Genomic DNA, 20,999 nt, shown 5'->3' with positions numbered 1-20,999 from the left:
GGAGCAGTAAGAGCTGGCCATCAGGAAACCTGAGTTCCGTTCTTCGGTTGGTTTCTAACATAAGCTTACTCAGCTCTCCCAGAGCCAGTTTCTCCATCACTTAAATGACAGGATCAGACTAGAGCAGTGGCCCTCAAACTGGAGGCTTTGTTAAAATACAGATTGCTGGGCCTCACCTCCAGAGTTTCTCATTCAGCAAGTTCCTAAGTGATGTTGAAGCTGCTGGTGTGGGGACCACTTTGAGAATCTCTGGATTAGATTATTTCAAGGTTCTTTTCCAGTTTTAAGTCTGAGATTCTCCAGGAACATCCCATAGATGTAGCACTCCAGTAATAAACACAGCTGTATCAGGCTGAAATAGCCTTTAAACTAAGTTCTTTTCCCCGTGGGGGACAGGAGGGTATGAGGTTATATGGTAAAGACTGCTTTTAATTTTTGAACGAAGTAGAATGAAAAATCTTAAGCAACGGTGGGAACAGGAAGAGGCTGTCCCCTTATCCAACGTGCTGGCCCCATTTTAATTTATCTTAATCCCACCCTTCTTCCTTTTCACCAGACCCCTCCCCCTCATGCCCTCCTCTAGAAACACACCTAGGTGTCTCCTGAATACATTTATTGGCTTTGCACAGTATAATACCACCTTTGTTAGTCTCTCAGCCCAGCCTCTCCAAGCACAGTGTTCAGTCTCGGTGTTCCTCTACTCCTAAAAAAACATAACCGAGGAGTCTCTGAAAAATAATTGTAAAATCAACTAAGGCGAATTCAGACGATGTGGAGATATTCAGACTCTAAATGCTGGAAAAAGAAACAAATTCAGAACATTGTTAGCATTCTCATCTGTCTTTTTTTTCCCCCTTAATCTCTATCTGTCCTGTTGAGTAGGAAACCTCTGCCGTATTGGGTTAGAAATTCTGAATAAAGGGGACTCAGGCTTGGGACTGCACTGAAGAAATGGAACAGCTCTAGATTCAAGAAAAGCTGTCCTCTTGGTCTTTGGAAGTCTCTGGTAACAAGACAGGGGAGAAGGAACCTGCCATGAAGTTGATTTCCACTTCCCCCTCACCCCCAGAGGTATCATCGTACAGTAAAGCAGACACTGGACTGGGAATCAGCATACCCTAGTTTTTGGTCCTCATTTTGCTGTTTTCTAGCTGCATGACCTTGGGCAAATCAATTAACTTCTCTGGGACTCCATTTCCTCACCACAGAAGTGAGAGGGTGGGAACAAATCTATAGTCCTTAACCTGAGATGGGCATCAGAAATCTTCTGGGGAAGTTTTTCAAAATACACACACCTGAGCACCTTCAGACCCAGAGAATCTCTGAGGCTCCCAGTCTAATGTTCTAAGGTTCATCTATCCTATAAAGTGGATTAAAAGTATAAATGATGAGAGAGCCAGGGAATCCATGAGGCAGGTCACAGAGAGAAAAATGAACTTTTTTGGGGGGGTAGGGGGATGGGTCAGAGAAATTGAATCCAGGTGCCATAAGAGATCATTAAGTCAGTATTTGGGAGATAGTGCTAGCCAGACATTAATAATAGAAGAACATACATACACCCAACAAGTATCTGAGGGGTGACTACATTAGGCACTCTGTGTTAAGCACTAGGAATCCTAGGATCCTTATCCCATCTAATGGGCATGACCTACACAAACCCGTAATTACAGTACAGCATGGTAAGTCCTATCTCAGAAGTTTGTGCGAAGTGCTGGAGGAATACAGACAAGGGAGTGGCCAAATATACTAATATTACTGGGGGGTGCTGGGAAAAGCTCCTTGGAAGAGGTACTATCCAGCTGTGTCTTACAGTGCCATGAGCAGAGGAGACAGGGTTAAGACCACTTCAGACAGAGGGAACTGCATGAAAGAAGGCTCAGAAGCATAAAGGAACATGGACTACTATAGCACCAGTGAAAACGAGGCATGAGTGGAACATGTGTTAGAGTGTGTGTGTGCACACGCTCAAGTATGAACATTTGCATGTAGGAGAGGTTTGCTGGAAATTATACTAGAAAGGTAGGCTGGGGCCAGAATGTGAAGGCCTCTCCCCCAATTTTTCACTTTGTAAAGCTTCAAACTTATTATTTTTTTTAAGGTGTAAGATTATTACAACAAAAGGTTGTTGTATTACAACCAAGAAGGTTCTCCGATATAACTGTGAAGGGCTCTTTATGCCATTGCTAAATAGTTTGAATTTTGTCCCTCAGAGATTTCTAGACAGGAGGGATATGATCAGATGTGGGATTTAAAAAGAATACCTCTGGCAGCTTAAATGGTGGCAGGTTCACTAAAGGGGAAGGTCCAGGAACTAGTTAGGAGGCCATGTCCAATAAAGGACGGATGACGACGAACAGACATGACGCAATGGAACAGAGGAGAGGATAAAATCCAGAGATATTTGGGGCAGAAAAGTGACAAGACAACTCGATGCAGAGGATGAAGCAGGAGTTGAGGACATTCTAAGAATTCTAGCTTGGGGGGCTGGACTGGTGGTGATGACCTTAGATGTGAGACAGGAAAACACAGGAAGAACAGGTTCGTGGAGCTCTTTATCCCATCTCCTGAGTGAGATTTATTTAGGAGTAGCACTAGTGACCCCTGAAAGAGAGGTGTGGAAAATGGCTTTAGCTGTGCCCGATGCACACAGCTCTAAGCAGTATTCTGACTATGGTACAAAAGATACCAAATGCAACCGGGCACCCAGAGAGATTGGAGGTAAAAGAAATGTGATGCATTGGAGAGGTAAACAGTTCTGCAGTGATGAGCTGAACTGGGAGTACTTAGCATGAGGGGTACTTAAGAAGGTATTAGGGGAAGGCAGAACTACACATGCACTGAGTCAGCCAGGGCTTTGTAAAATGGATTTAGGTCACTGTTTCTCCTACAGAAATTCCAGGAGGCAAACTGAAGATAAAAAAGTGGATGAAATTCACTTATTTATTCAGTCAAGAAACATTTACTGAATGCCTACTAAACACAAAGCTCCACTAAGGCACCATAGGAATACAAAGAAAAACAAGTAAGAATTAGACCTCAGGAAACTCACAATCTACAACTGAACGTAAAAATGGCCATGAGAGAGATAAATGACCATGTGCATAGACAGCAGTTTCACGCTTTATTTAATTTCAAATACAGAAACGTTTATAACTTCTTTTAGGGACACTCCCTGAAGTGGAGTGAATCCAGTACGCCACTCAGAAGGTCACATGACCTGAGCCATCAGACTGGCATTCTGGTTGTGCATGCACCCAGGCATCCAGTCAGTTAGAAAACCACCTAAAGCATACACTCCATGCACTCTTGCTACCTGTTAAGGCCTGAGGATAAGAAACTTGCGTACAGAAAGGAACGCATCTATTAGAAGTACATCTTCAGCTGGCTCAAATTCATGGGCCAATTCCAAAATGGAATTGCTCTACCTTCTAAGAATTTAGTCTTCTCTCCCCTAATAAATAAGTATCCACTCCAACATCTTAGGACATTTAAAAAATGTTCAAAAGAACGATTGCTATTGGAAAACAAACATGTATTCTTACTTTACAAGCTTCGAGCCCATGGGATTGCTCTGTATTTACACTCCACCATTCATATTACTGGCCACAAAAACTATACCTTTAAAGTGGTCCTTGCCTTTTAAAACAATACCTTTGGCAGCGAGTTTTAATTCTGACCTAGAGATGCAAAGTATAGCAAAATTTTTACCTCATGGTAAAACAAAGGAGTTTGATTGAAGATTTTTGTGGGGGGAAGGAAGAGATGGGAATGGAATTAAAGGTCTGGAAGGAAATTTCCAGAAATCTAAAGTAAATGTAATTCTTATTTCTACTACCTTTTATAGATTTAAGGCTTTTCTGGTTTAGAAATATAATGTACCTTATTTACAAATTGTTTCTTTTTAATCAAATAATGCCACTAGAAGATGAGAAATCATGGACAAAGAAAAAGAAAAATTGAGAGTGGAGACAACTTCTCATTCCTTTTTCTTCCAATATTTAAGACTAATGAGCAAACAAATATCCTCAGAATAAAAAGGATACCTCCTCACCCTACTTTTCCCAACACTTACAGTGGGCTTCCAGAACCACCTCCTTTCATCAGATATTTACCAGGCATACGTTCAGCCAAGGAGCAATGACTGGCACTTTGGAGAATACAAAGAGGGATGCATGTGATCCCGCCCCCCAGGAATCCACCCAGAAGGCAGTCAATACATGAATGACACTGATGCAAAATAGAAACAGTAAAAGCCAAAAGAAGGGTAAAGATAAATTATTAAGGTACTACCAGCTAGGGGAAACCGGGATTGGCTTCCAATTTGAAGTGGAGGGACATGAAGGAATTGCGGCTGGCATGTTAGGGCAATCCAGGTATATGTACCACATGAGAAAAGACACAAGACAGGAAGAGCAAAACATCCAGCTTGGCTGCAGTGAAAAGTACGTGAGGCGGGCTTCCCTGGTGGCGCAGTGGTTGAGAGTCCGCCTGCCGATGCAGGGGATGCGGGTTCATGCCCCAGTCCAGGAAGATCCCACATGCCGCGGAGCGGTTGGACCCGTGGGCCACGGCCGCTGAGCCTGCGTGTCTGGAGCCTGTGCTCTGCAACGGGAGAGGCCACGGCGGTGAGAGGCCCACGTACCGCAAAATAATAAATAAATAAATAAAAGTATGTGAGGCAAAGATGGAATGTGATGTTCACCGAGTGCTTCCTATGTACCAGACACATGGGTAGAGGTTTCTCATATTTAAGGTTCAAGAAGAGTTGGGGAAATGAGTTTGGAAAGGTAGTCTGGAGTATGATCAGAGGACTTTACAAAGCAAAATGCTAGTTCTGAAAAGCAAAGTAGAATTTTACAAAGGAGTCCAATTCAGCCCACAGCTCCTCCACCTCTTTCCAGGCCCTCTGCACCATTTCATCAAGCAGCTCTGCTACAGAGAGAGCAGGAGACCATGAGCTGACAGGAGGTTCATCCTTATTCAGAAAAGCAGCGAGCAAGAAATCACCTGACATCCTGCTGAAGCCAACTGTCATGCCAGGGACCACTGACAGAGATAAACTTGCAATTTCTTAACTAAAGCCCATCCCCACCCACTCCTACCTTGTCTCCACAGTTTGGAAAGCTTAAACCTGCTTATTGTAAGCCACAAGGTGGAGATGTCTGGCAGGGCAGAACTGAAAGGAAGTCGTTTAGCCAGCCTAAAGTTACCATTAACACTTTGAGCCACTGCCTTGAGCTAATTTTTATGTTTGTTTTTTAAGTTTGGTTGAAATGTCACAAATGGAAAAATTAAGTAAAGTGCTCCAGTTAGCCACAAGACTGGACACACCTGGCTGCAAACCCAGCAAAAGAAAACTTACTTCATTAGTAGGAGAGGTAGAAAGTGAAATTTACATCTGAAATCTGCCTGCACCAGGAGAAAGTGCTGAGGCCAAAGGCGCTGTCTGTTTTTACAGCTGTGTCAAGTCTTAGTTCTCTACTCTTACCAACACTCAGGAGTGAGGCAAGGGCCCAAGGAAAAATGGTCTCCAACCTCTTCAGCTGCAACTCAGCTCACAAAGGTTTTTAAGAACCAGTTAATGAAATAAAACAAGACCAGATGAGGTGATATAATGAACTTTATTTCCACAGCTAATTTATATGTTTAAATCCCAAATAATGTTTTTTTTTTAAGTCAGAACACTCTAAATTATTGATGTGATTTTTGTAACCTCAAATTTAACACTTACTTTTTATACCAGCTTCACTGATGATATATGAGGCTGCCATATTTTTCACAATAGTTGGGCTCCTAAAAAGCTGGTAAAAAGCAAATTTTTGGAAAGTGAAAATTTTCTCACCAAATGAGACTGGAACTCTAATTTCAAAGGATTTCTTGATCCAAATTTCTAATGTGTCATTAATTCACATTCTCAATCTTCCCCACACAAATCTACTCAAGTAAAGTAATGGCCTCTAAGAATTCTTTGGCATAAGAAAAATCACCACTACATTGATCAGTCTTATAAATTCTACTTTTTATATGAGTTTTCTTAAAGATGCCAAGTAACACAGAAATAGATTTGCAAATTACCACCTTCACATCATAGGTTTTCAAAGCTGAAAAGAAACTTGAAAATCATGTAGTCACCCACCCCCCAAGTTTTTTCTTTTTTAACCAAGAAACTGAAGCAAGGAGAAGAGAAAAGACTTGCCAGCCAGGGTCAGAACCAGGCCAGACTGGCTCCCTCTGGCTGCTACTTTTCTCCAGCCACATGCCATTCTTCTCCAGCCTAACCTTCTCATTTCTTTAGGTTGTACAAACGCCAAAGACTGATGTCCCCTCTACACACACACAGTCACACTGACAACTGAGAAGTGGCTAATATATAATTTTCTTGCCTGTAAAAAGGGTGTCTGTTTATAGCATAAGGTTGGAAAGGGAGGAGCAAATCAGTTATAACAGAAACGTAATAATATTAATTCCCCAACTCTTTGAAATCTCTATTATTTTTTATAAATTTATTTATTTATTTATTGGCTGTGTTGGGTCTTCATTGCTGCGTGCGGGGTTTCTCTAGTTGCGGCGAGCGGAGGCTACTCTTTGTTGCAGTGTGCGGGCTTCTCACTGTGGTGGCTTCTCTTGTTGCTCGCGGAGCACGGGCTCTAGGCGTGCAGGCTCAGAAGTTGTGGTGCACCAGCTTAGTTGCTCCACGGCATGTGGGATCTTCCCAGATCAGGGATCAAACCCGTGTCCCCTGCATTGGCAGGCAGATTCTTAACCACTGCGCCACCAGGGAAGTCCCTCTATTATTTTTAAATCATCTTTTATTTATAGTCTTTGTAACTAAACTTGAGCTTGGCATTTCTGTTCATGAAGACAAATTTAAGAGTCTATACTTGGGGAGCATTATGGATCATCTGAAACCCTGCTATTCAACGTGTGGTTGCCCCTCCCCCCACCCAGCCCCACCAGTGGAACTGGCATCACCCAAAGCTTTTTAGAAATGTAGACTCTATGGCCTCACCGAAAACCTACTGAATCAGAATTTGTATTTTAACAAGATCCCCAGGTGAACTGTAGGCTCATTAAAGTTTGAGAAATGGTGGTCTAACACACTTCTCTATAGAACAGCATCATATGTAGAACAATTGAGATAGAAAAAAATGGTTGGATAAAATGGGAGAAAAAAAAAAGAAAGGCTAATTTCTGCAGGACTGCATTGACGTACACCTGGACCAGAGACTAATAAACCGAGTATGATCTATCTGACAAATAAGTTGGCTTTAAAACAGAATTTCAGAGGCTGAAGTTCAATTTATTCATTCATTCAACAAGTATTTATTTATCCAATGTTTACTGTGTAAACAAAAAACTGGATAAGACAGGTTTCGTGCCTTTATATAGCATACAGTCAAGCAGAAGGGACATTATAAAGTAACATGGGAGAAGGTTCGAATTGCTGAACCTTGTGATGGAGATATATATATGTAGGTCCCAAAGGAAATCCATCTGGGGGTGGAGGTGGGGTAGAGTAAAAGGTTCCTGTGGTCCAGGAATTGGCAACCTATGACTCATTAAGCTATTCAGTTGGGGACAGCTGTGGTCCACATGGCTCTAGTGGTCCCACTTCCAGCAGAGTTTAATCAACAGTGATAAGAAAACAGACTAACTCATAGAAGAACTACTGTGTAACTGCATGGCAGTCAGCCGAGGCTTTGGCTGGCCAGGGGGTATCACTGGTCATCATTAAATGGGATGATTTGAGACTGCCAGCACTACTGTATATCCACTGTGAGCTGCCACAGAGTTGAGTAGTAAGTGCTTGAGGGCATGCGGAACACTCAGCTGGTTGAAGAGCTTAAAGACTGCTGATCCCACTCTGGGCAGCTAAACAGCAGTAAGGTATGACAGTGAGAAAAATGAAGAAGGAAGCAAAGAGTGTAGTTACAAACACAGGTGAATACTGACTCCAAAACAGATGACTATAATGATTATGATGACGAAGATGATGAAGACAGCAGCTAAAACTCTGAAATACGCTATCATCTTCTTAGAATGAACAGAAATGCTAATGGTCTGCTGTCCCAGAGAAAGGCATGTAAATGTCAGTGAAGCTATCTAAAGATGAACCCGAAACGAAATTGAGCTATTTGTAATGAGGTGGATAGACCTAGAGTCTGTCACACAGAGTGAAGTCAGAAAGAGAACGATAAATACCGTATGCTAACACATATATATGGAATTTAAGGAAAAAAAATGTCATGAAGAACCTAGGGGTAAGACAGGAATAAAGACACAGACCTACTAGAGAATGGACTTGAGGATATGGGGAGGGGGAAGGGTAAGCTGTGACAAAGCGAGAGAGAGGCATGGACATATATACACTACCAAACGTAAGGTAGATAGCTAGTGGGAAGCAGCCCCATAGCACAGGGAGATCAGCTCGGTGCTTTGTGACCGCCTGGAGGGGTGGGACAGGGAGGATGGGAGGGAGGGAGACGCAAGAGGGAAGAGATATGGGAACATATGTATAACTGATTCACTTTGTTATAAAGCAGAAACTAACACACCAGTGTAAAGCAATTATACTCCAATAAAGATGTAAAAAAATATAATAATAATAAATAAATTACTAAGCAATTTAAAAAAATAAATAAAAAGATGAACCCATGTCTACTGTGCTTTCTATACATGCATTTCCTCCAAAGTCATGAGAATCTGAAAATACCCTCAATCCAGATTCTCAGTAGGCAACCATCATTTCCATGATTTAGTCTCAAAGACTATAATTTCACACATAGAGTGAGCACATGATACCATCAGACAATAACATAGGAAGTGTGTGAAAATAATTATAGTAGATAAAAGTAAGACATGGGAGATCTCCCACTTAATTCCCATGCAGCATGGAAAGATCTCTAAGATATATTGTTGAGTAAAAAAAAAAGTTGCATTTAAGTGCATAGAGGATGATATCATATATGATAAAATATATACACGCAAAACCACAGAACTTTGTGCTGTAATGAAAGAAACCAAATTAACCCATTTTGTGACCCTGTCTGATGGTTTGGCTTTAGATGCTCCCAAGCTAGGAGGCAATGATATGGGAAAAAAACAAGGAACTACAATCTACTAAAACACGGTCTAGATACACAAAATACACAATATACACAAAGGAAGAGATTACTATTTATATAACCAATTGTATCCTAATGTTTTGGTTTTGGCTTTCTATTGTCATCATATTCTGTTATATACATACTACATATTCTCCTTTCTCAGGTTATTAAATATACTAATGTACCTTTTCAGTAGATACCTTGCCAAAGTATTCTAGGTTGTCAGTGATCAAGAAGCTTGTTTTTAAGTTCTTGAGCACAGTGCAGGCCCCATGCCAGGGTCTTTCCATCCAAACTAATTGTGAACTGACACACTGAACTGGTATCAAAGGCAAAGTGTCCTAAAACTGGATTATTATTATTTGATTTTATCTGTTCACCAAATCCATCCCTCCTATCACCATGATTTGGACTTAATAATCCCATCTCCGTACATAGGATGTACTCACACTGACAAACCATGGTAATGTGGGCAAATACATAAATAAAGTGTCTGTAGCATGCCAGTCTTCATAGAGGCAGAAGTGACTCTAGGTGAATTACCACTTGACATCAGGCCATTCTAGAACAGATAAAACTTCAACTCCAGCCAGGCAACCCCTCATTGGAGTTTTCCAGGACCAGAATCTGATAGCATTCACTTACCCCCATGATTCTGCCACGCTGCTCAACATCCTCCCACATAAAATGAACTATGATACGACACATGTATTTCCCACTCCGGCCTTCCTGCTTCATTCGGACTAGACACATCCTGGGTGGGAAGAAGACATAAAGAGTCACTGGCTGTTTGCATCTTTCACATCACTCATTTCCACGGAAGGTCAGCTCATCTGAGTCATTTTATCAAAGGGCACAGAATCAAAAAACTAGAAGTGATTAAAAAAAATCTTTTATTGAGCTATAACATAGACACTGAAAAGTACATAAATCTTAAGTGTACAGCTTGATGAATTTTTACATATAATATACACCCATGTAAGTACCACTCACATCAAGACATAGATTATTTAGAGCACCTCAGAAGGCTCCCTCATACATGAAAGGGACCACTTTTAGTTGTTTAAAGATAAGTCTGAATCCTTCATTTTACTGACGAAAACAGGAGTTCTAAAGAAGGAAAATGATGTGCCCAACACCACAGAGCAGTCTATAAAGGTGGGTATAGTACTGAGCTGTCCCATATGGACGCCACTAGCTACATGTGGCTACTGAACACCTTAAATATGGCTAGTTCAAACTGAGATGTGGTATAAGTTTAAGATGTCAAAGATCTAGTTCAGGAAAAAAGAATGTAAATATCTCAAATTTTTTACATTGCTTACATGTTGAAATATTATCAGGTATATTGAGTTAAAGAAAACCTATTATTAAAATTAGTTTCATTTTTTTTCTTTTCACTTTTTTAAATGGAGCTACTAGCAACTTTTAAATGTGTGACTTGCATTATATTTCTACTGGATAGTACCCGTCCAGAATATAGATGACAGAAAGTATTATGATTTCATCTGTGTAATTATCAAATTGTTTCCCCCATTAGAATGTAAGTTCCATTGAAGGCAGACATCAAGTCTGGGTTTTTTTGGGTTTTTTAAAAATCATTGTATATCTAGGGCTTAAGTATAGTATGCACTCAATATATATTTTCTGAATAAATAAATGAATAAAACATCTCAGGGCCAAGTTTAGGGCTCTTTCCCCTATACCACATTGCCTCTAAACAGTCCAGAATGCTCTCTGCTTAAGACCTTACATAAGAATATAAGAATATAAACAGGGTCACCAACTTTCCAAGATAGCTCCTCATCTCATTCTTATGACCACACGTATTTCTATTATCTCTTGTTAAATAGTTATTAAGCAGCTACAATAGGACTACTCACCTAAAAGACAACTCCTACTATAATTATGGAGTATTCAGTCTAAACCGACAATTCTATCTCCATACACAATTAATCCTGCCCACTTAAATCTACTAGCAATAGTAAGGTCCAATGGAATGATTCCAGCCTGGCCTGCCTCAACATCTCTGTTAATGACTAAGATGGAGAAAAGAAAACATACTTATCAAATTTGTAGATTGCAAGAAGCTGGGCAGGAAGACAAATATGTTGGATGACCCAACCATGAACCAAAAATACTTCAACAGACTGTTTCAATGGGCTAAATCTAACAGGGATAAATCTAGACCCTGCACTTGGGTCTAAAAGAACAGCTGTAGAGGTACAGGATTGGTGAGTCATGCCCACCTATGTGTGAAAAAGCCTTACTGGCTTACGTTGACAGTATACACTGAAGGGGAGTCAAGAAGATGATATGGTTGCCCCCCAAATTAATGTGATTTTAGAAACAGTAATGCAAATATAATATCTTCATGTACAAAGTGAGATTTTTGTTCTATTCAGCACACGTCAGACTCTACTCGGAATACTGTCAACAGTTTTGAACATTATATTTTAAGAGACAAGAGGAAGAGTTGTAAGATCAGAAGATATTTAACCTGGAGAAAAACAGGACAGTTGCCTTAAATATTGCAGAAAAGTGATTAGACTGTTTATCCAAAAGGTAGAATCAGAACGAATGGGTGGGTCACAGAGGGAGAAAAACTACTCAACATTGAATGCTGAAAGTAAAAACTTTCTAATAGGGGAGTTTCTGAAGATTTGAATAATGTAATGGATGACCTCAAAAAGTAGAGAATTTGCAACTCGGCTATCTATCTGATGGAAGGCTGACTATGCGATCTCTAAAGTCCCTTCCAACCTCGGGATTTGCTGATGCTGTGATTCTAAATTTGTAACCTCTGAACCCAGTTAGTGCCTAAGAAATAACACTTTGTGACAATAAAAACAGGTCATGGAAAAAGACTTGGCCACTTTATATGATATAGAGCATATTCCAAGGCAGAAACAAACTGGGGAAAGTTCAACAGTCCTTTTTCATAACATTTTTCTTAAAAGTTAACCAAAGTTAGCCTCTCCACCTGAAAAGACGCTGTGTGTTTTGATGCTTAAGTGTCGTCAGAGGCCAATTCATCAACAGCAATAGTGAGGTAATGGAATTCTTCATTTATATGAAAATTCTGTAGTTTGTTAATACACCTGCCCTCTGAGGTTTAAAAGGCACAGATTTTCTCAGACCATAAACTTACTAACTATATCAACATGGAGTGAAGTGTTTTTTGTTTCAGAGCAGTTTGTTTTATAGCCCTTACAGTCAAATGGTTATCTGGGTTGAAAAAGTAAAGCAAATTGAAGATACTTTCAAGATGCTGACTGACACTTAATTCACTCAATGGACATAAATTGAGTTCCTACTGTGTGGAGATTAGAGTGATGGTTAACAAGAGCCCAAGGAGCAGTTAGTCTCCTTAGGGGAGACAAGAGCCCTAAGAGAGAATGCAGTAAGTGTCCCGAGAGGAACACAAAGTGCAATGGAGTTTGAGAGGATTACTCTTGGCTGAGTGGGATCAGGGAAAGCTTCACGGAAAATGAAACATTGTACCTGGGGCTTGGAAAGGTGAGCTGCAGGTGGACAGATAAAAGATAAAGAGAATTTCCAGCAGATGGAACATTATGAACAAAGACAGGGCCATGGAAAGCTCAGCACATGGACAGGGACAATACCTAGATTTTGTGGAAGGGAAGTATAGGAAACAGAAAAATGTGCCAGAAAGGTCATGAAGGGCTTTTAAATGTCATGCTGAAAAGTCTGGACTTCACTCAGCAGACAAAGGAGAGCCACTGAATGTTTTTCAGGAAGAAGGGGTGTAATAAGATTAGGGGTGTAATAAGACCTTGGCTTTAAGAACAGATAAGTCTCTCAGAAGTTAACCCTTTCTTTCTTCCCAGCTGGAAACCCTTTCTTTCCAAGGCTGAAAAATGACAAATTTGGTGAATATTTACTTCAGTAGAACTATGGTATTTACAATTGTCTGATCCAGAAATTTAAATTAAGTGTACATCTACCTTTTGAGAGAAATGCAACAGCAAAGTTTGCTGCAACCTGCGCCTAATTTTGCTGATACTAAGAGTTTAAAAAATATAGATTCAAGCCTGATAAATGAAAGAAGGGCAAATTCTAATTATTCCTAAAACACCGTACCTAATTAGTTCTGTAGACAATTGATGACAATTTGAAAACACTATCAAATATAAAGTTCTACAGTAAATTTCATCTCACATAGTTAAAGTTATAAAATCAAAACAATCAGTCTTCTCATCAACAGGAAGTGTAGTGAAGATGACCATGAGTTCTACTGGGAAAATAAGATTCTGATCCACACGGCTGCCCATTCATCCACCATCACCAAACTCAGCTAACTAAAGGCTCAACTTATTTTTGTCCTGAATTTGTGAATCAAATTCTCTAGGTAGTTAAGGACAGAAAAGTCATCTTGTTGTGAAGAACTTTTGTGTTTGTCCTCTTCAAGGAAAAAGCATAGCTGAAGGCTGGGGCCCACATCTTAGACAGTCAGCTGCCTGGAATGTCCAGATCAAGCTGAAGGTCAATTCTTAGCATACCTAACCTTGAAGCCTACAAGTTCAGTCTACTCCTTTCTTTGTTTAGTAAATGTTTTGAATAGATAATACATGCACATGTTAAAAAAAATGTTAAGTCCCCTTCCTACCCACATCTCCCAATCACCAGGTTCCTCTCCCTAAGGCAACCACAGTTAGCAGCTTCTTAGGAAACCTTCCATATGTAATCTATATATATACCAACTTAGTGTATATGTACTCTTTTTACATAAATAGTAGCTTCCCTTTTCTCCCCATTTTCCACAATGGTAGCATTCTACACACACTTTTCTTACGTTGAAAAAACAATCTGTTACAGAAGGATGGTGGTGAAGAAATCTCAACTCCAACTCTGTGCTCCATCCACAGATACTACAGTCACCCCAGTGAAACCCTTTTTAGGATAATAGAGTTGTAGTAATTTATTTAGCAGTTGTTAGGGTAACATCTGATCCAGGCTGAATTCAGCTTATCTGGCAATTTTTTCCTATTCTAATAAGACTAAGAAATAGGAAAAAAGCAAAAAAAAAAACCCTTTAATAGCAAAAATGGACAAGTGCTGTAATTAACAGCTAACACAACTATGTGCCAGGCACTGTGCTAAGTGATTCAGATACATTATTTCATTTAATCCTTACAACAACTATCGGAGGTTGGTATTCTTCCTGTCCCCACCTTACAGTTGAGGAAACTGAGTCTTACAGAAGTAACGTGCCCAGAGTTACAAAACTTGTTAAGTGTCAAAGCTGGGATCTGAACCCTGATAATCTGATCCCAGAGTCAGACTGTTTTTCTGCCTCTTTTAATGACTAGAACGAACCTTCCAGAATCCATTTACTTTTTCATTTAATCCTCACAAGGGCAATAATTTAAGTTTCAAAACTAACATCATATTAGAAATAAAATACCAGAAGGGAAAAGACTGGCTAACCTGAGGCAAACACACCTACAACAGCAAAAAGTAACTGCTGGCAGACTAAAAGGAAAGAACCTAAAAATGTATTTAAAATAAACACAACAGCAGTTCAACATGGAGGCTATAGCTACGAGTACAACTCAAAGAAGGCAGCCTGGCAAAATACAGTTGAGAGTTATCAGAGCTGGGACTTCCCTGGTGGTCCAGTGGTTAAGACTCTGTGCTCCAAATGCATGGAGCCCGGGTTCGATCCCTGGTCAGGGAACTAGATCCGGCATGCAGCAACTAAGATCCAGCACAGCCAAAAAAATAAATAAATTTTTTTTTTTTTTTTTTAGAAAAAGAGTTATCAGGACCTCCTGAATGATCCAGAATAGGTTAAAGTATGTTGGAAGGTGAAAAGAAAATGAGTAAAACAAGTTCAAAATGGTAAACAAAAAAGATTTGATGGTCCTGGTACCCCCTACAAAACAAAGCCAACACGTGTCACAGGCTCTGACCATACAATAATATTTGAGCCATTAAGTAAACTATTCCACAATTGAGAATACTGGGTTTAAATAAAAGATCAGGACAGCTTTACTTCAATTTACATCACGGATGTATTCCTCATAATAAATGCTTAAATTAAATGTTGAGGGGTCAAATTACATTTTGCTACTGATTAAACTTCATAATTTCAGAGCTGTTCTGGGGGGGAAGAGGAAGGGGGAGAGGGGAGACTTCAATGCTAAAACATAATAAAAATTGCCCTTGGGCTTCCCTGGTGGCGCAGTGGTTGAGAGCCCGCCTGCCGATGCAGGGGACACGGGTTCGTGCCCCGGTCCAGGAGGATCCCACGTGCCGCAGAGTGGCTGGGCCCGTGAGCCATGGCCGCTGAGCCTGCGCGTCCGGAGCCTGTGCTCCGCAACGGGAGAGGCCACAACAGTGAGAGGTCCGCGTAAAAAAAAAAAAATTGCCCTTAAGAATGCAAAAGAAACTTTAAAAAGAGACAATATTCCACTCAAACGTAAAACTGCTCTAAAAAATAAAGTCTAGTTTTTAGTCTTTTTAGAAAGAAACAATCTAGTACTTTTTAAATTCTTGTATTAAATAATTAATTTAATCATTCATTAACAAGTATCTACTTAGTACCTACTCCGAGTATAGACTTAATCTATGCATCAACTACCCTCTGTTTAGGAGCAATTCCAGTTGCCCCTCCCGAGTCTGATGATGTTCTTAACCCACAATTTATTATTGAGGTTTTGAGCTTCACAGTACTATCCTTGTCTCTCAGTGATTCCAGTGCCTCATAAATAATACTGATCTCTTTTACATATAAGGAAAGCAAATAACCCAGTTAGCAAAGTAAAGAAAAAAAGGAGTGTTCAAACCCTAGTCTGATGGTTCTCTAATATCTAAAATACAGGGGGAAAGGGAAGAAAGACTCATTCACTAGGAGTCTCAAAATATAAAGGGCTAAGATTTAAATTTTGCCTTATGGCAAATAGTAATAATGATTATTACCATCTATTAAGTCCTCTAATATGAGACTTGTCACTGTAAGATGCATTTTCATTCACCATCTCTTTCAACGTACATCCCCATCTAAGTATAACTGTCCCCATTTCACAGGAAAGAAAACTGACACTCTGAGGAGGTTAAGTACCTAAAGGTTGCTCAGTGAAGGAGAGGGGAGCTGGAGTGAAGCCTGGGCTCCCCCTCTCTCCCTCAAGCCACAGTGCCTCCCAGGGCAGTGTCAGTATTGACTGCTCCCCCATCCTGTGACAGCACAGCTCCAAGGGCCTCTTCCTGCTAGGTCAGACTCGGAGGAAGACAACACTGCCTGCAGAGTTCAAAGGAAGGAGAGTTTCCTAGCCACGCTTTCCTCCTCTCTGCCTAAATCTGGGAAGGAAGAATTCTTGTTATTCCTGACTCTGACCTCCTGCCATGTCCTGGCAGCTCTCAGCATCCTGTCTCACTTGCTCTGCTTGGGCCTTCTGACAATGCCAGTTGTGTTTTGGCCTTGTTTCTCCCTCATGGTAGTTTATAAGCCGCTCAGAGAGGATCTGATTTTGAATTCAGTGAAGACTAGTGGGCACTTGGGCAGGTTTGTCACTCTGGCTGCTATGAAGGAATCCCAAAGGGACACTCACATAGCTTGTTTGCCTTACTCCGCCACCGGCTGGGGCCAAGAAAGCAGAGCTGACATGGCCACACTCAAGTCTCAGCAGTGTGCTAATGAATGAGTTTATTTATTTGTGAGCTGGCACGCTGACCCTTTCCTGGGGCTGTGTGCATGGCTATCTCCACATGGTTTCCTAAACTCCCTCCCCACCAAGCCTACCCTTTATGTGGGGAGCATGGGGGCCACAGGACAGTCTGTGGGCAAACAGACAAGTGGGGCAAGGCACTTCCCTAAGCCATCTCACCTGACAGAGAGCCTCCTCCAAGAGCTACACCTGGCCTGTGGCCTGCCTGTCAGATCCAATATAACGAACAAGCTCCTGGGGAGCAGGTACCAGTGCTCTTAGGTTGTGCAATGTTGGTAAAATGATGCTGCATAGGCCTTTGGTTTGGGAAAAAAGCTACGTGTGTGTGTGTGTGGTTTAAAGAGAGCGACTCTGGCTGGAGGAGGCAGAGAGAGGATGTGCACATGGCCCGGGCTCACCATATACAGCAGGTCTGGAGCTGCTGGAATCCAGCATGAGCTCGAAAGCCCTACAGCTACATCAGAACTGCTGTGGTGGTGTTAAAGAGCCCTCTTGAAAAGGCCAGGAGTGTCTGCCAGGGCAGTTCTCTGGCTGGACTGAGACTGGACCCAGTCTGTTTTCCAACCCCTTCCGTCTCCACACTTTACTTCTTTCTCTTCGTTCCCAGAGGCTTCTTCCCTTAGGCTTATAAAAATGTTCTAGTGTTTCCCCATCTTAAAACAAAAAACAAATAACAAAATGCTTCCCCACTCCATCCTGTTTCTTCCTCTAGTGATCATCCTCTCATCTTTCTTTCTCACTTGGGACATCTTAAAAAGTAGTTTACAATTAATTCTTCCTCTCCTAATAACTCCTCAAGACCCCATGTCCTCTAGTTCTAGACCCCAGAGGGCCAATGCAACTACTTTCTTTGACTATCCCCAGGCTGCCTGCCTTCCCTGTGCTCCATAAGATCTGTATGTCTGCTTATCAAACACGGCCCTTGGCACCCTGTACTATTTTCAGGTTTACTTGTTGCCTCTCCCAGGACACAGACAGTGAGTGCTAAGAAACACAGTTGCTGGTCGGTGGTATGCAGTTCAAATTCAGGGCCACAGACTCCCATCCCACAACCACCGAAAGGGGACAATCACACAGGAAGCAAAGTGTTGCAGAAGGAGAAGTTCGCAGAGTCAGTTTTGGATTTGGGTCTCGGATCCTCCATTACTGATAAAGAGGCCTGTGAAAAATCCTTTAAAATTGCCAAGGTCATCTCCCCATTTGTAAAATGAGGGAGCTGGACTAGATCTGCGGTTTTTAAACTGTGCTCTGAGTTTCCAGGGAGCTACGTAAGGGTCCCTTACCAGTGGGCGTGTTGGGAAGACCTGAAGTGAGGTCATTCCCACTTCTTCAACCCAATTAGCAATCCTTTTATCTATTCATACACTGTGGCTGAGCATAAAAGCTCATCTGTAAAAAGGGCTCTGCTGGTAAAAAGATGGAAAACCATGAGGTCCCACTGCCTGCAATGTTTTTTCATCCACTCTTTGACTTGCTAACTTCTACTCATTATTCAGGGGTCAGTTTAAATGTCATCTCTTCAGTGAAGCCCTCCCTGAGTGAGCCACACCCCCTCAACTAAGTTATGTATCCCTCTTCCCCCACAGAGCCCTGTCACTTACTCTCACAGCACCCATCCCAGTTGTATTTTATTAACGATTTCTTCCAGGTTTTTCTCCCACACCCTCAGCCCTATGAGGGCAGGGAACAAATCTGCTGCATACCATAGGTTCAATTAGAAAACAAATGCTGTAATTTTATGGATTTATGTTTAAGAATAAGCAGGTACTTAACTAAGTAATAAATAGTATTACTAATATTAAATATTATTCATGCTAATAAATAATTATTTAATTAGATACGTCAGTAGTTTTAGTTACCAATGAGGAAAGCAACCTAAAGCAACTCGAAGTTAGCCAGACCCATACTGGAATTTCCTCTCTACCATGCACTAACTAGCTCTGTGGCCAAGCTCTCTGACGGCTCTCAGTCTTTGATCTCTCATGTAAACAGGAATAAAGCAGTTATAAGAATGTGTGAGATAATATAAGTAAATAATTTTTAAAATAGTACTGTAAGGGACCCAGTAGTTATTATATTTATGATATACCTGACTTTAAAATAATTTTTAAAAATACAAACTGCATTTTCCTCTCCACTCTACCTCCATCATAGGCATATTCTAATTTTATTTGTTCCATTCCATTTTCTAAAATTAATTTCTGTATCTATAACGTACTAGTGTTCATGACAAATTTTAAAATGGGGGTCTCTGCAAATCTATTAATACTTAGAACACCAACACAAATTCTACCTACATATATCTTACCCCCCAGGGAAACTTAAGTAGGTGCAGAGCTTTTGCCACTAACAGGCAGTGGCCCCGAACCTTCCAACTGCCATAGGAGCCAAGTCAGATCTGAGGCCATAAATTATTTAATCAACATTTATTGAGCTGAAGAAATACCTCATTTTCATATCTCTCCAAAAGGAAAATAAATATAATTCTTGGCCTCAATAAATTCACCATCCACAAGGAAGATTGATACATATACGATAAAATATAAAAATGTTATGTGACGAGTGCTATAAGAGAGGTATCCAAAATATTAAAGGAGCTCAGAAGAGGAACTAACTCTGCCTTCAGAGGGAAGGGAAGGCTTCAAAGCAGAGATATCTGAGTTGGATATTGAACAAAAAATAGGCGTTTGTCAGGTGGAGAGGAAGGAGAAGGACTTTCTAGGCAGAAGAAAGCTTTGTGCAGAAGACCTGAAATTGCTATTACATAGTTTAATTTTTTCTTGCAGGGGAGGGAGTGACGGTGGTAGTGGTACCTAGAACGGCACCAGACGAGAGTGGTAAAGGTGGCATATTTGGTGGGATATGAATGCCATGCTAGGAAACATACTTTATCCTGAGAACAATGGAGAATATTAAGGAGAGAGTGTGTGTATACTAATCCAATTTGTATTGAGAAGACCAATGGCACAGGAAGAGGGAAGTTGGAGGCCAAACACCAGTTTTCAGGTACTGTTACTTGTAACCCAGTGAAATCAATTTAGCGGGTGACATCTTGAATTTCTGTTTTAAATGAATTCAAATGGAGTAGAAAATATCAGAGATCATCTGACATTGTAAGGATAAGTTTTATAAAACTTTTGTGTCAGATGCATGTGTGTGTGCATGTGTGTGTGGATTGCAAGGTAAAATGCATTTGTTACTATGGGTCATGGTCAAAAAAGTTTCAGATGGTGAAACTGGTGCCTGACCAGATGAAGGGAGTGAGGGAAAAGTCAAGGAGGCTTCCCAGGTTTCTGGTGTGGGTACCTGAATGGATCACAATGCCACTGTCCCAGACAGGGAACAAAGGAGGAGGCTGGCTTTTATCAAGTCCACATGGGAATGCTGGAAACCCCACACAGCAACCTCTCTCAGCATTTTTTCAGTAGCCATGGTGAATACTAATCTTGTTCAGCAAAGACAAAGGACACATAGTCACCGAAGCTGCAAGCTCACAAGAATACACAGCTGATAAGGGCCTTCTAGGAACTGGAGGGGTCCCAGTCCTAAATCCCAATACACATAAAAACTTGGGAACCAGAGAAAGCAGACAGGATAAGGGAAACATCAACACCTCTTCCAGGCAACTAACAGGATATGAGAAATCCTGTCTCTATTCTGAGAGCCAACAGGGAGTCATCACCCTTGGGAACCTAAGCAAGCTTTCTGTAAAGTCCACTGCCAGGGTATTCTAGTTTTGTGGGGTTTTTTTTTTTTTCACGGTGGGGGGCGGGGATTCTACTTTTATGACTGCTTTCTAAGCCTCCCCACCTCTCCCTCACACTACCACCCACAGGAGGTATTTCAACCCTGCACATCCCTAGCAAGTCCACTGAGCCCTGTAATACTGGATTTGGTGATCCCTCAGTTACCCTCCTGGAGCTTCGGGCTAAGAAAACAGGACTTAGAAGAGCATAGCTTTTCTGCAGACTCGGGGTGGATCCCTTATTCCCTCTAAGAATCCTATCCCCTGGAAGAGAGTTTCCCCAATTCTTCTTGGAGGATCATAGCACAATTGGACACTAAAGTAACTTCCTGGTGACCCTTTCCACTACATTCCTCCACAAACCAGCCCTGAGTGCTTCAGACAACTTGGCTGCCCTCAAATACTCCATGTTCTTGTACATGTTCTATGTTTTGCTCCTAATAATTCCCTCAACTC

The 20,999-nt window shown here is 41.1% G+C and overlaps 1 protein-coding gene across 4 annotated transcripts in view; it reads right to left on the bottom strand.

Moving 5' to 3' along the window:
• Positions 1–20,999, bottom strand: part of LOC114894154 (ubiquinol-cytochrome-c reductase complex assembly factor 1) — a 90,909-nt gene that overhangs the window by 34,090 nt on the left and 35,820 nt on the right. For all 4 annotated transcript variants that reach the window (XM_029220573.1, XM_029220576.1, XM_029220572.1 and 1 more), the window contains one exon: positions 9,753–9,861. In XM_029220573.1, coding sequence (XP_029076406.1) covers positions 9,753–9,861 — 109 coding nt within the window. The remainder of the gene's footprint in view (positions 1–9,752; positions 9,862–20,999) is intronic.

Source organism: Monodon monoceros, unplaced genomic scaffold, assembly GCF_005190385.1.
Source record: "Monodon monoceros isolate NGI ecotype Baffin Bay Population unplaced genomic scaffold, NGI_Narwhal_1 Super_Scaffold_13, whole genome shotgun sequence".
Taxonomy (NCBI): domain Eukaryota; kingdom Metazoa; phylum Chordata; class Mammalia; order Artiodactyla; family Monodontidae; genus Monodon; species Monodon monoceros.
The sequence above is the reverse complement of the archived record's forward strand: the minus strand, read 5'-3'. Positions and strand labels throughout refer to the sequence as shown.